Source organism: Ctenopharyngodon idella, chromosome 15 (assembly GCF_019924925.1).
Source record: "Ctenopharyngodon idella isolate HZGC_01 chromosome 15, HZGC01, whole genome shotgun sequence".
NCBI lineage: Eukaryota > Metazoa > Chordata > Actinopteri > Cypriniformes > Xenocyprididae > Ctenopharyngodon > Ctenopharyngodon idella.
The window spans coordinates 1,804,790-1,820,948 of NC_067234.1; the positions used below are offsets into that span (position 1 = coordinate 1,804,790).

Below are 16,159 nucleotides of genomic sequence, written 5' to 3' on the forward strand. Positions count from 1 at the left end.
AAGGGAAAAAAAGTTTTCAATGTGACCCTGGACCACAAAACCAGTCATAAGGGTCAATTTTTTGAAATTGAGATTTACACATCATCTGAAATAAGTTCTCCATTGATGTATGGTTTGTTAGGATAGGACAATATTTGGCCGATACACAACTATTTGAAAATCTGGAATCTGAGGGTGCAAAAAAATCTAAATATTGAGAAAATCGCCTTCAAAATTGTCCAAATGAAGTCCTTAGCAATGCATATCCACTCACAAAAATAATTTTTTTATATATTTATGGTAGGAAATTTAAAAAATATCTTTATGGAACATGATCTTTACTTAATATCCTAATCATTTTCGGCATAAAAGAAAAATCGATAATTTTGACCCATACAATGTATTGTTGGCTATTGCTACAAATAAACCCATGCGACTTATGATTGGTTTTGTGGTTCAGGGTCATATATATATATATATATATATATATATATATATATATATAGTGGTCTTAAATGACCACTGTGTGCAGTTGCCTTTTCATCCCTCTTAATAAAAGAAATTAGCTAATATGTCATACAGCAGGGGTTTGAGGTCACATGAGTCTTTAGATTCAAACAGGATATCTTGGATTAAGCTGGATCATTTTGTTTCTCTGACCCTCAAAGGTGAAAGAACATCCCGTCTCTACGGAATAAGCGTCTTCTCAAACCTTGTCCTCAGTGCGATACATATCACCTTTTCAGACTACGCACTAATCCTGTGTTTACGACTTGAGCTGAATGCTCGCATTCTACGGCATATCCCTTACCTAATCTGAGTCACACACGCTGAAACTGAATTACCCCCGAAATATCCCGTGTCCTGCTTCAGATGAGCGCCGCATGACCGCAACAGTATTTTAGGACTGTTTGTACCCAAAACGCTGCTGATTAGGATTCAAGCGAGCTATATTTAGAGACAAACACACAGAAAAGGGAGTCTGAGTCAAAGATCACGTATGGGTTGAGGGAAAACAACACTGAGCGAAAGGAACTTCGCAACCCCCCTCTTCCAAAACCACATCTAACATCCATTCAGAGAAAAGCGGCAGCGAAATTATTGGCGTGTGCGCAGCTGTTTCAACTGTATGTATCAAAATGATTTAAAACGCTTGACAGCACAGCTCGGCTTCCAACCAAAATTGTTTTTGTTCCCGCTATTGAAGTGTGCTTTAAAACTAGCGGAGGCCTGCCTTTAAATACATCTGATTATTCCGAAGTTTCATGTGGCTACAAACCGATCGCTCCAAACGTTTTGATTTTTAAAGCTAGCTAGGAAGCTATCTGTCAGTGCAAAGATTGGGCCTACAGTCACCGCTAACTCAAAGCTTAATGACTGTTTATCAGTGGTTTCGGCCTTACTGTTAATGAAAGGGTGGCCTACCACCTCAAGAGCCTTGTCATCTCCTCTTGGCCTCTGATAAAAGCACCCGACTCACCAGGCTTTGATAATTTTTACCCTAAAAAAGCTTAAACGTAGGACTTGGCAGTCAAAGAAGCTGCACAACAGACTTCGTCAGACCACTTGTTGTGCCTTCAGGCTTGAAAGGCATTTTAAGAGGCCAGATACTCGGCTGAATTAATGGTGCGTTTGGTGTCGAGCCTCTGAGGTGACCCACTGACTTACTGGAACTGTTCCCCCCCCCCACCCCTTCACATTTAATTACCAATTATCACGTCGGAAATTCCTTGGAATGTTGGTCCAGCCATTTGTGATGTACGATTATGTTAATCGTGACCCTGAAACGGTCAGTTGGTCGCAGACAGGCGCAAGCATGCATGTCTACGAACAGCTCTTTTGCCATTTTCCCCTCCGTCTGAGTTCAGCTCTACCCTTCTCAGAGTCAGATAAGGACACATCTGCTGAGTATTATCCCACAGACTGCCATGGGGCCCCTTTATACATCAAGCCCTCACATACTGCACACACACATACATGTACACATGCACACACCCCCTCGTGGTTTTCTTCCACACTTCCACTCTTTGTGTACTTCGTTTCTTTTCTGCTTCCAATGCATCGCTCTACTTCAGTTTGTTATTCTATCTCTTTGTAATCAAATTCTAACCCTATTTTTTGATTATCAGCTCTACTCAGCTATTTTTTTCTTCTCTTTTTTACTCTTATTCTTCATTCATGTCTCCTGCGTCCAGACCTGGAGGCCCCGGATAGTCCTGGCCCACCCAAACATGAGTTTGACTCATCCAATAGGAACCTCCTCCTTCTCTTACAAGGGGTACAGTACTGGTGGTACCATGGTGCAATGAAAAAACTGCAATGAAAAGAGTGATACCATGGTACTTTTTGTATACTTTTCTTTATTTCCGGAGCTCTCCTACTTCCTATTAGTGGTTTTTGCATACTTAAAGGGTTAGTTCATCCAAAAATTAATCCATTTAATCATACACCATCTCAAACTCTCCTATTGCATATCATATGGGCTCTTTGTTTTCAATAATTCATTATTACATTCAACTTAGTTAAGTAGTAAATAAGTAGTAAATATCATCATAAATTAGTAAGTTAGCATCTCAATGGCAGTCACAGAAAGTATGCAATTTGAAATATGCCTTCTCTGCAAATGGGGGCTTAGTTCTGCTGCCAAAGTTTTTTAAGCCAATCATCAGAGCTGTAAATGTCATGTGACAAATTCCATTTAGCAATTTTAATAGCTCTCTAAAGATAATTGGGCACAGATATCCACTAGTCATTCTGCTTTCAAAACAATGTATTCTGTCACTATTGATTTTGAATTGCTGTCAATGGAGAAAGTTGGGTCAAAATGAAATTATGTTGATAGAGCTTGACTTGGAATATTCCTATACACACCTGTTTTTAGGCCAGATTTACTAACAGCCTATTTTGGTGTTAATGGGTTAGTTCACCCCAAAATGAAAATTTTGTCATTAATTACTCACCCTCATGTCGTTCCACACCCGTGAGACATTCGTTAATCTTCGGAACACAAATTAAGATCTTTCTGATGAAGTCTCTAAGGTCCAGAAAAGTAGGGAAAAACATCATTAAAATACTCCATGTGACTCCAGTGGTTTAACCTCAATTTTATGAATTGACGCAAGTGTTTTGTTTGTGTAATAAAAACGTAATTTACCACTTTACTTACAAAAATATTGATCTGCAACACACGTTCACGAGAGCTTCATGATGCATACGTGTTGTGTTCAGACTCGCGCGTCAATTCAACGCACATGCGCGAGTGTTCACGAGAGCATCATGACGCATGCGTTTTGTGTTCACGCAAGAGCTGGCATTGTTGCGTGAACATGCTTTAGATAATATTATTTTGTAAATAAAGTGGTAAAATATGTTTTTTTTTTTTTTGTGCAAAGAAAGCTTCATAAAATTGAATTTAAGACACTGGAGTCACGTGGAGTACTTTAATAATGTCTTTTTCCTACCTTTCTGGATCTTGGAGTGGTAGTTGCGTTGGATCTCTATGGAGGAACAGAAACCTCTCAGATTTCATCAAAAATATCCTCATTTGTGTTCCGAGGATGAATGAAGGTCTTAAGGATGTGGAATGACATGAAGGTGAGTAATAAATGACAGAATTCTCATTTTGCATGAACTAACCCTTTAAAAAAACTACTGTCAGGATTTACTAAGACACAGTGAAAAAATAGCGCTGAAAAGGCGTGGATACATTGCATATGCATTTGTAGGAGTTTCCCTTTCAGATGCAAAATTTTATGGGAGAAGAGTATTTAAATGAATCACACAATGCAATTTACTAAGGTTTGCGCTAGTTGCGCCATTGGTATTTGCGCCATTTTAACGCCCCAAAAATCATGTCTTAAACCAGCCGTTAATTTGCCCTGCTCTTGGTAGATTGCGTTGGTCATTATGGAAATGATCCGGCTGCGTCTGTGTTCTTTCATTTGCACGTCTTCAGTAGATCACACGCACAACTTTCCACTCTCATTTGCGCTATTTTTGGGATTGCGTGCTTTCACGCTAATTTGTCGTTTATTAAATCTGGTCCTTTATTGTTAACTATTTTTTTTCTATAATTGAAATAAATCTGAAATAAAATTAAATATAAATATTAGACGAAAAATCTTTGCCTTGGAAATTAACTGAAATAAAAGGTACTAAAAGTACTAAAAAAGTACTAAAATTTAAAAACTGAATCTGAATTAAATATAAATTAAAGCTAAATCGAAATATTGAAACAAACTAATACAAATGACAAAAGAACATACAATTACTAAAAAAAATCTAACGAAAACAGAAAATATATAAATAAAAGCTGTTTAAAAAAAAATTATATATATATTAATATATATATATATATATATATATATATATATATATAATACTATAATACTAAAATAACACTGATACACACAAACAGGACAGCATAGACTCTGAGTCTTTCTGTCAGAGAATGTAAACTTACACAGCTGATATTTGATACAGTGATTTATTGGATAGTATAAAGCAGAAAGATGATTTTGAAAGTGTTTAGTTGAACAGCTGGGACCCTCTGCTTTTCTGGACCTGCTGTGGTCTTCAGAGTAAGCGTGTACGCTTGTGATGGAGATGAAACTTTATCCAAGCAAAGCAGAGAGATCCGATTATACCACCCTACAACAAAGACAACACTGGGAGCATGTGCTTTAAAAAAAAGCCATTGTGTGTCTGCATGTTCTGGTATTGGACCTCAATCATTCTCTCTGCCTAATGAGAGACCATGACTACATGTCTGGCATTCCTGTCAGTCAGCTACCTGGTTACCTATAAACACTTTATAAACCAGGTGTATGTATGTGTCCGCAAGGAGGAGGGGGGTTTAAAGACTTTAAAAGCTTTCTTTGTTACTGCACGTCAGCTTCATTGTTTCAATATTGCTCATTGTCCTTTGTCAGAAGCATTTGAAAGTTTTTAGATGAACTTTTAAAGCAGTTTGGGCCATAACCCGTCCTGCGCCATTTGTGGAAACATAAACAATATGTCAAATAACGCAGCTTGAGAAGAGGTGTGATTTTATCTTTTTTAGTGATCAGATAAAATGCTTATTGAAGTGTATTTTATCATTCACTTATAGGATGTATAACATACGATGACAAAATACACTTAAATTGAGCAAAATATAATGTGGACTCTAATTTTTCCTAACTTGTACTGAAGTACTGAATGAGGTAAAAGAAATTAAACTAATTCACTTTTATTTGACTATACTCACAAAATATGCATAAATTAGGTGATTTAAAAGCAGTTTTGCTTCTATTTATTGGCTAGTTGCTTTAATATGTTTTAACCTGCACTGTAAACTCTAATGCTCAAAATAATTAATTGGTTTGAGTAGGATAAACTTAAATTAAACAAATTAGTTCAGTCAAATTAACTTTTATGAGTATTTAGCAGTTTATTTTTCTTTCAAGTTTACAGAACTGATATATTTTAAGTAAACTGAACTGTTTCATTGTTTTGAGTTTTATGAACTCATTTCTTTTAATTTTTTTAAGTTTAACTGAAACTGGGCTGGGATTTCTTTTTCCCAGCATGCTTTGCCCATGGTACATGAAAGGGAGAGTAAATGCTATACATATGTTTTTTTTTCTTCTGCAAGATTAATGTTAAGTGTGAGATTTAGTAGTGATTGTTTTGTTAAACGCTTTATATTGCTGTACTCATTCAGCAAGTGCTATACCATGCTACTGCTAACATGCTAGTAAATTAGCAAGCTAGCATTGTCTGAATTAGCTTGTTATAGCTAGCTAAGTTTACACTAATAAAAATGTTTATATTGAGGTTACATGATAATTTTAAGTTAAATGTATGAATTAAGTGTACTCAAACATTTCAAGTTAAGAACAATTAAAATGTATGAGTATAAAATAAAAATCTGCAAGTTCTGCTTACTTAAACTCAATTTCTTAACTTAAAAATTTTGAGGCACTGATTGCCTCAGTTTTTGTTTTTTGAGTTTTGGCAACCTGTTTGGGTTTACAGTGTGTGCATCACTAATCTGAAACAGTGAATGGTACACAGATGAGTTTACTGGAGGCTAATTGAGTTAAAGGAGGGTATCTAAGGACGGCGTCCCCAGCGAGAACTCTCCAAATCTGGGGCGGTGGAAGCAAGGACATGGTGGACTTTTTGCCAGACAGCATGTTCCAATCTAATTAAATACTAAATACTATTAAATACAATCAAGGTAAAATCCTCGCAGCTAGCAGGTTAAAGTCTCGAGAGTGTTTATCTACCTGAGTTCTTCCACACCCCACACAAATTGACCCCGTACACAGACACACACCCACACCCACACCCACACACACACACAGTAAGGAGATCTTTTGTTTGCTGCTGGCCCGTCACTGAGCTCCTGCTGAAGGAATGTCTGTGGAGAACTCCATTGATGAGGTTCACCTCATGTCATTCTTTCCTTCTCCACATTCTGAAAGACTTTCCATATGTTGCAGGCCTCTAGAGCCCAGTCTGTGTGCTGCAATTCCAGACACTCCTGTTTAGTACCCGACTCTATGGAAATAAAAGCCAAGATGTAGTAAAATATAACTAGAGGACAGATGTACAGGTAAAACCCCACCATTATACCACTACTAGATGCCAATGACTCCAGCCGTGCTAAAACACGCTCTTCGGCCAAATATGCATATGTCCCTGCTAAACAGGAAGAAAGAATTAAAGGGTTAGTTCACCCAAAAATGAAAATTATCCCATGATTCACTCACCCTCAAGCCATCCTAGGTATATATGAAAATCTTCTTTCAAAACGAGGGGGGGTTGTGGTGCATTTTGTAGCCAAACAAAAAACATGCCCCCTGTTCACTATCATTATAAAGCTTGGGAGAGCCAGGATATTTTTTAAATATATCTCCGATTGTGTTTGTCTGAAAGAAGAAAGTCATATACATCTAGGATGGCTTGAGGGTGAGATCATTTTCATTTTTGGGTGAACTATCCCTTTAAGTACACTACCATTCAGTTTGGATATTTATCCCATAAGGCCACAGGAGGAGAGGAGAAAAGATATTTATTTAGTTAAATCAAAGCCAATACTGTGCCTATAGCATGAAAATAATAGCAATTTTAATTATATATATATATATATATATAGAAAAATATACAAGAAATAAACAAAATACTAAAAATAATTAACTCTTATGCTGTTGATAAACCTCTAACAGCTTTAAAAATTGCTTGTAAATATCTTATGCTATATTATCACCAAATATTGGATTCAATCTTTTTTGTCAACTTGTTTTCTTTAAATTAGGACAGGTTTTATATTTATTTTTCAAACGGATTGATTGTAGGCCTCATTGATCTGAGGATAAAGTTCATCTCTCCTGTAATAAAAAGCCTGTAATACTCAAAATAGTTTGTGTACATGAACGTGTGTTTATGTATCCATGAATGCGCAGGTCCGAGGCCTCTATCTTTGCAAGCACACGTAAATATGTGAACATGATGAACGCTCCTGAACACTAAATGTTTCTCTAATTTTCAGTCTCCCCTATTCATTTTTAATGGATGGCCATTTTTGACCAATATAAGCTCAGATCAATAAAGCCTACAATCAAAAATAAATACAAAACCTGTCCTAATTGAAAGAAAAACAAGTTGGCAAAAAAATTGAAGCCAGTATTTGGTGATAATATAGCATAATGAGAGATTTGTAAGCTATTTTTTGTAAGCTGGTAATTTTTGATTAGGAACACCACGTGTGTTACAAGGTGGGGGAAAAAAAAGTCCCAAAAAAGTAAAAAATTTATCTCGAAAATTTGAGAGAAGTAGTTATACCCTGTGTGAGCGAAGTCAGTAAGTTTTAGTGATTTTTGAGGAAAAAGAAAATCCTCTCCATGTCAAAATGACCTGAACACAACATAAGGGTTAAATGAATTAAAATAGTTTACTAAAGTCATAAGGCACTCAAAGCCACACTACATTATGAATATGACTATTATGGAAGGAGTTGCAGGCAGTCTGCTGCATGCTGGGTTTTTTTTTTTTAAACACCACCCTTATTCACAGTATAGCCTCTCGTATCGCATGTCATCAGGGAGACACAAAGCTCAAAAGACAGTCATAAAGAGCACAGGAAACAAGAAGTTCAGAAAAGATAAGCGCTTCTACTTTATTACACGTCAAGGATCCAGAAGATACCATTCTTCTAAATAGGGGGGAGGGAAGGGGTATACACAGCCCTCTCCTTGCTGCTGCTCATTTCATTCATTTAAAACAAACATTTGTTTACATGTGCATACATCCATTCATCTGTACATCCACTCATACTGTTTACATGTTTCAATTCATTCATTAAAGGTGACCAATCATCTGCTTGCTTTGAGCATCCATAAAACCAAACATCTCTGGTCAGTCCAATATCCACCAATAATCAGTTTTCTTTTATACAATACATTATTTACAAAGAACAACAAGTTTGTTTGAGATGTCGAAGGTTTGGCCACATAATGGTGGGAAGAGTGATGACCCACACCCTGTATCGTAACACAACCGCAGGGTGATAAATCGACAACTGCAACCTATCGAATAACAGGCAACCTTTAGAACGGCCTATCAGGTTACAGGGACACCACTGTCACAGCCAATCGGAGCTCAGGGAACAGCGTAACAAGTGTAACAGGTTCCCAAAAGTGATACCGTTCGGAGTTGGGGGGGGGAGTCCCTGATGTGCATGTTACATTAAGCATATTTTAATAAGGAATCTACAGTATAGAACCGTACCATTCTCTCGAAAATGTTGGATTATACATTTTACTATAAAAGCAAATATTCCCCACAAAAAAACAAAAAAAAAACTTTCAGAACAGTAGACACATTTTACAAACATGTGTCGAGATTCTTAACGAAAAAAAAAAATGATAATGAAACACCAACCATGAAATGTTAAATACTTTCACTCTTAAAAGAGAACCAAGAACAACATTTCTATATATTCAATAATTTACAGATTGTTCATTGTTTGTTTAATTTCAGCAGCAAACATGACAGACATCGAGTTTTTTCTTTTTTTTAACCTGTTGCTGTGACCTTACCATCGCCACAGCATTTTATTTTAAGCAAAAATAAACCATATGAAATAAAAGATTCAACTGTAATGAAATAAAACAGCCTAAAAAAAGTTGCAAGCAACTTTGACTGGCTTCCGAGACTTAACAGCAGGATGCTTAAAATGAAAAAACAGTACTGCTGCCTGTAAAAACGACTTGCACTTCAAGGTTTAGACGTTTACAGAAACGTTACGGCACATTCTTGTGCAAGTTTTTGTTCAGTTTGACCAAATACTGGTGATACAATTTGATCAGAAACGTTAGTTTTGTCATGGGATTACACGCCCATGAACGTGATTGATTGAATAAGCTTTTTATTTGGGCTGTAAGGCCACTTATTCACTTGTAATGTTAGTGCCAGAATTAAAAATGTTCACCTGACATCATTCACAAAATCTCAACTGTATTGTTAGTTGCCAAATCAGGTATTATGGAAAATTCGATCTATGGTAACCAATATAAACCATATAAAATATATGAGATATTCTCTAATTATTTAAAAAAAAAAAAAAAAATTTGCATGAAAACAATAAACAAATAAAAAGAAGAACGGTTTTAAAAAATAAAAGAAAGAACCCAGAAAATAACATCAAAAAAAAAAATTAGTCCTAAAATTTGTTTGGAAGCAAATATATATTCTATATGAGACTCTAATTGATAAAAATTAGCATAAAAATAAAATAAAAATAGAAATAAAACAGAAAATTATATATATAAAAAAATAAAATAAATTAAAAGTAATAAAATAAAATAAAAAGGGGGTGGAGTTCTGTTTGGAGGCCAGTATAAACTCCACATAAGTTACATGCTTATTATTACAATTAAACAGAATATAACTTGAGCAGGTATGAAATGAAACGAGGGTTTGACAGACATCACAGTGTGTGTTTGGCAGCATGAGGTCAGTCATGGCTCACAGTGCTGAAACACAGTGTGTGTGTGTAAACTCTTTCGTAAAGTCCTGAGGTCAAGTCTGGCTGTTTGAGGTCGTCCGTACTGGGTGTATAAAAGTGTCTAATTGAGAGCTGGATCGCAACATGTAATCTCATCTGTAATGGAAATGTCTGGCAGTACCGAAGTACAATCAACACTGTTGGGGACTGTCGTACAAACCCAACACAATATGGCTGCTTTGTAAAGCATCCCTGTACCAAAAACATGTGTACCATCATTTACATAAATATTAACATCGTTGAGAGACTACTACTACTGCAGTACCATCGCCCTTCACCTCAAAAGGTGCCATTTTACCATGTTTGATGGCAGAAATTGATTTGTACCGAGTCTGTAACAGTTGGACAGTAACGTCTGGTAATGTCTAAAAAGGTGCACATAGTAAAAGTCCGGAGATTTATGGTTAGTGGAATCCAGCATTTGTGAGGTCCGGATACGTGATGTTGAGAGATCTGTTTTGTCCATATGCTTTTGGTAGCGTCCGGGTGATAATGCGGTCCTGGAAAATGAGGTTAGTGAGTTTATTGAGGTCCAGTTTCTGAGGTCTGGCTTGTGGTGAACGGGGAGAGATTTTGAGTCTTGATGCTTGAAGGAGCGGCGGCTTTCTACTCTTCATTCTGGTGGAAAAAAGGAGAAATGAACATTAGCTAGATGATCAAACACCAAATAAAACCTAAAAGCACTATTTACAGTAGAAACACACTGTTAATCTGCTTTTTTAGGAACACATTTGTCTGTGGCGCCCTCTTATACACAAAAACAAACAAATCCTCCCTTTCTTCGTTTATTTGAAAACACCACTCTTTCTTCGGCCTGAGGAGTAACTGACCTTGCCAACGGTTGATAAACAAGCATCACCGTTTCCCTGGAAACGCTCAACACAGATTTGAACAGCCAGAGAGGAGCCAAAAGCTTTATGACATCATTGCTTGGCAGACACAGAGAGAGAGAGAGAGAGAGAGACCTGCTGCAGACAATCCACTCTCTTTCTGTTTCTCTCCCTTTATCCATTTACAAGTGGATGTGAGCCTCATCTGAAAGTGGCGTTCCCGACTCCTGCCCTGTTCAATCGCATATCTAATCCACTCAGACACACACACAAACAACTACGAGCTGTTTTCATTATATAATACTCTCACTGACTGTGATTAAAAGATCAGAATGTAGACAGACAGCATTAGCACACACCTGTTCACCACCGCTTCTGAAACAAACGCTGACGGCATCAAGACGTCGCTCATATGTGCTGTAATGCTGAGCTTATGATTAGTCATAACTTCAGATACGGGCTTTAAAGTCAACATGAAAATTCATGTGCACAGCAAGACCATAACCATATCTTGAACACGATTTTTTTCCCCGCGGAGGAATTAAAAGATTAGAATGAAAATGAAAATTAGGTCAAGCTTTACTCACCCTCAAGCCATCCTAGGTGTATATGACGTTCTTCTTTCTGATTAACACAATCGGAGTTATAGTAATAAATATCCTGACACGTCCAAGCGCAGTACAGTGCATTCATCCATCATAAACGCATTCCACACGGCTCTGTGGGGTTAATAAAGGCCTTCTGAAGCGAAGCGATGCATTTGTGTAAGAAAAATATCATATTTAACAAGTTATAAAGTAATATATCTAGCTTCCGCCAGACCGCCTTCTGTATTCAACTTAAGAAGAAAGCATAACTGACGTCGCGTTGAATATGGAAGGCATAGGACATAGTGTAAGCGTTTTGAACTGCGAGAGGTGTTACACTTTCTTCGTAAGTCGAATACGGAAAGCGGTCTGGCGGAAGCTAGATATTTTACTTTAGAACTTACTAAATATGGATAATTTTCTTACACAAACGCATTGCTTCGCTTTAGAGGGCCTTTATTAACCCCCCGGAGCCGTGTGGAGTATGTTTATGATGGATGGATGCACTTTCTTAAGCTTCAAACTCATTGCCCCCATTCACTGCCGTTATAAAGCTTGGATGCGTCAGGATATTTATTAATATAACTCAGATTGTGTTCATCAGAAAGAATAAAGTCATATACGCCTAGTCCAGCTTGAGGGTGAGTAAATCTTGGGGTACTTTTCATTTTAAAGTGAACTAATCCTTTAAAAAAATAATTAAAAGGAATTAAGGGAATAACGAAAAAGAAATAATAACTACAATAGACCTGCAACTTTTATCGTTCTTAAGTAATGAATTTAAACTATTTGAAAAAAAAAAAAAAAATTTTTTTTATTATATATATATATATATATATATATATATATATATATATTATTTTTAAATATATTCACTCTTATTTGTATATCTAATATGTGAAAAAACGCAAAACGTTCTTGTCTTGGCACATTCAGTTATGAATTACATTAATGTCATATTATATTAATCAAATAATAGCATGTTTTCAATTCAAAACAACAAAGTTTGCATCACCGGATATTACTGTCAGTTGCTGAACATTTCAATCATAAAACAGTCGTCAAATATTAAATGTTTAGCTACTTACTCGTCACATACTCTTTCACTGCTAAAATGACAGCGTCGCAGCTTCTGTGAACAGTAAGCCCCGCCTTCTTTAATTTGACTGGTCAGCTCACTCATTCTGACAGTGATGAGCGCTGTTAGACCGCTGAGGCAGACCAGCCTAAAAATGTAACTTTAAAAGGTTTTTTTTTTCTTGGTGATCCTAACAAAAAAACAAAGTGGTGCAAAATGGAGTACAGAGCAGCATCAATAATATCAAATACTGGGAGAGACAATTTGGCCATTTCTAATTATTGGGGGCGGGACTTGTCCCCCTCAATGTCTATGGTGGTTAAGGCCCTGGCACACAGTGTATTTCAATAAAGTGATGGGAAACTGGATATCTGAGAAGAAGAAAAAGACTTTTACTCATCCTTATGTTTTAAATCTGTATTATGTCTGTGTAAATCTGGCAAAATCCAGTAATTCCAATAGGAATCTGCATAATTGGGAGTTCTGAGGGTCAAAAAGTTCCCCCTACAGATTTCACTTGTGTTTTGTGTTCAGCACGTGACTTCGCCATGTTGACCAAAAGAAAGCTGTTTGGTTTGAAAGTGACTTTGTGTGAACTGTGAACACTATTGACAATGGATAACGGATCGTTTTTTCACTGAAATGAACTGAATCAACTGATTCATTCAAACGATCCAACTCAAAAAGAAATATGAAGCACATGTTGTAAGGTCTACTTTGATGAGACATTGATGGTGGTTTTGCATCTTGAATATATATATATATATATATATATATATATATATATATATATATATATATATATATATATATATATATATATATATATATATATATATTACACACACACACATATACATATATACATACATACATACATACATATACATTATATATATATATATATGAAAATTACACACACACCACAAAAGAAAGACAATCATAGACGTACATCTGGAACAACATGAGGGTGAGTAAATGATGACAATGTTCATTCTGAAGTGTACTCTCTCTTCAATAAAGTAAATAAGGTCAATTCTGACGTTCACTTTTACTATGTTTACAAGTGTTTGTATTTGTATATGTATTCCTGTTCAAACCGCTGCCCTCTTTCCATCCAGCTGACATTATTCTGACACAGTTCTGCCCTGGAATACACAACCTCTCCTGTATCGGAGTGAGCTTATTTGTTTAGACTGGTCTGATTTTGTTCCCAGACCTTTTACCTGAAGCTGTTGTTGCTTTGGACACAGTCGTCATGATGTTATACATAAGAGCACTAGCCATTACGACATGGAACAACTGACCTGATTTGCTATTTACATTCAAAACAAATACAGATTCATCACTTAACCTCTAAAATCAATTGTGATCCTTTTCCATTACTTATTTCAAGTTTACACAGAAAGCATGACACTAGGCCCTGTGATGGAGCTGAGGAGAAGGCGGTCACAGTACGGAGCTCACAGTTATGATTAGGCCCCAGTTTAAATCTACGGGAAGGACCAGGCCTGAGCTCACAGCTGAAGAGGCAGTGGCTTGAGACAAACCTCAGCTATAAATACAGCTGTGCAGCAGTGGAGCAGAGAGCCGCGGGTCTAATAGTGCAATGCTGAGAACATGAAAGCCCCCTCACATCTCCGCAGCAAGCCCGACGTCAAGCGCTTTTATAGTGCGGCCATTTTTAGGGCCTCTTTCCTCTTTACTTAGAAAACCAGAGAGCTGGAGAAAATTGCAGAGGGTGAAATTATAAGCTGCCGGACTGTGCAAACACGTAGCGTGGGAAAAAAAAGAAAGAAGAGAGGGAGTGCCACTCAAAAATGCCGCTCCCGGAAGTCACAGAATCCCGGAATGAGGGGGAGGAGCTACTGGTAGTATTCTGCATTTCCAGAATTCAGATTCTAGAATTCTATTCCTGGAATTGGTGCAATACAACATGCACACATCTCAATTATACAACTTAATGATACATTCTATTCAGTACTGAAAACTAAAATTGAAAATATACTGAAAATATGCTACTCTTAAAAAGTTTGGGGTCAGTAAGATTTTTTTGTTGTTGTTGTTGAAGGAATTAATCCTTATATTTAGCAAGGACACATTTAATTGGTCAAAAGTGACAGTAAATACATTTATAATGTTACAAAAGATTCTATTTCAAATAAATACTATTCTTTTGAAGTTTCTATTTATGAAAGAATCCTTTAGAAAAAATACATCACAGTTTCCACTAAAATATTAAGCATCACAAATGTTTTTTTATGTTTATTTGAATGATTTCTGAAGGATAATGTGACACTAAAGAAAAAAAGTCACAAGATTTCAGTGTGGCTAAACAGAAGAGCTCAAAGACCAATATGATCCCAATGAAATATTTCAATAATTTGGAATAGTAATAAAATTTGTGGACGCTATAGAAATTGACAATGTACCTTTGCAGGCCTGGAAAATACATTTTAAAAATGATAGCGTGTAATTTCTGTACCATGAGTGGCAAAAAACAGGTAGTCCCACACCATTAGTAGAGCTGGATAAATTGAGAATCATCTTTTTTTTTTGTTTGTTTCAAACAAAGATCACGATTCTCCCACGATTCTGAACAAACAACTAAACAAAATAACATGTAATTTACTAGAGGTTCAGACAAAATGTTAATTGCTGCAGTCTATTTAAATTGTTCAAGAATCTAAATGAATTATTTAAAAAAACTGGTTTGAATAATGGATTCAATGACCCACTCATACTTAAAGGGGTGGTTAATTATGATTTCATTTTTTCAACTTTAGTTAGTGTGTAATGTTGCTGTTAGAGCATAAACTAGTCTGCAAAGTTATGATGCTCAAAGTTCAATGCAAAGGGAGATATTTTCTTTTAAAGAATTCTCTGTTTAAAGACTACAACAAATGGCTGGTAGGGACTACAACGAGCTTCTTCCCGGGTTGGTGACATCACAAACCCGAAAATTTACATAAACCCCGCCCCTGGGAACATGCAACAAAGGGGGTGAGGCCATGTTGGGCTGCTTTAGAGAAGAGGAAGAGTTGTTGTAGTAGAGTGTCGTTGCCATGCCGTCATTTTACGCCGGACTGCTTCACAAACGAGGGTCAATTCAACGCTGGATTTGCACAAAAGATTAACATGACGGCACATGCTAGTCGATGAGTTGAATCAACTCCACAGAAACTACATAAATTTATCCACTAACTGTTCAGAAATGTCCAGATGCATTTTAAAAGTTGTAACTTCTTCCCGAGTCTCTCCATCAGTGTCCGACTCCGGTTTGAACAATGTAAGGCTGAACACCGTTACTGACAATCCTCATTTTGGCTGCGTGAGATTCTCCAGCTTTGTTGTTGTTGAGCAACCGAAGCGTGAGCTGTTTAAACTCCACCCTCTTTTGGAAAGCGGCCGGGAGCAGCAGCTTATTTGCATTTAAAGGGACACACACAAAAACAGCGTGTTTTTGCTCTCAAATAGGGGCAAATTTGACAAGCTATAACAAATGATCTGTGGGGTATTTTGAGCTGAAACTTCACAGACACATTCTGGGGACACCAGAGACTTCTATTACATCTTGTAAAAGGGACATTATGAGTCCCCTTTAATTTGTTTAATTTACTGGATGAATCAG

The 16,159-nt window shown here is 36.6% G+C and overlaps 1 protein-coding gene across 2 annotated transcripts in view; it reads right to left on the reverse strand.

Annotated features, from left to right (window-relative positions):
• Positions 1-8,118: 8,118 nt before the first annotated feature.
• irs1 (insulin receptor substrate 1) overlaps positions 8,119-16,159 on the reverse strand; it is a 30,371-nt gene continuing 22,330 nt past the window's right edge. For both annotated transcript variants that reach the window (XM_051863489.1, XM_051863488.1), the window contains one exon: positions 8,119-10,651. In XM_051863489.1, coding sequence (XP_051719449.1) covers positions 10,647-10,651 — 5 coding nt within the window. In that variant the 3' untranslated portion in view covers positions 8,119-10,646. The remainder of the gene's footprint in view (positions 10,652-16,159) is intronic.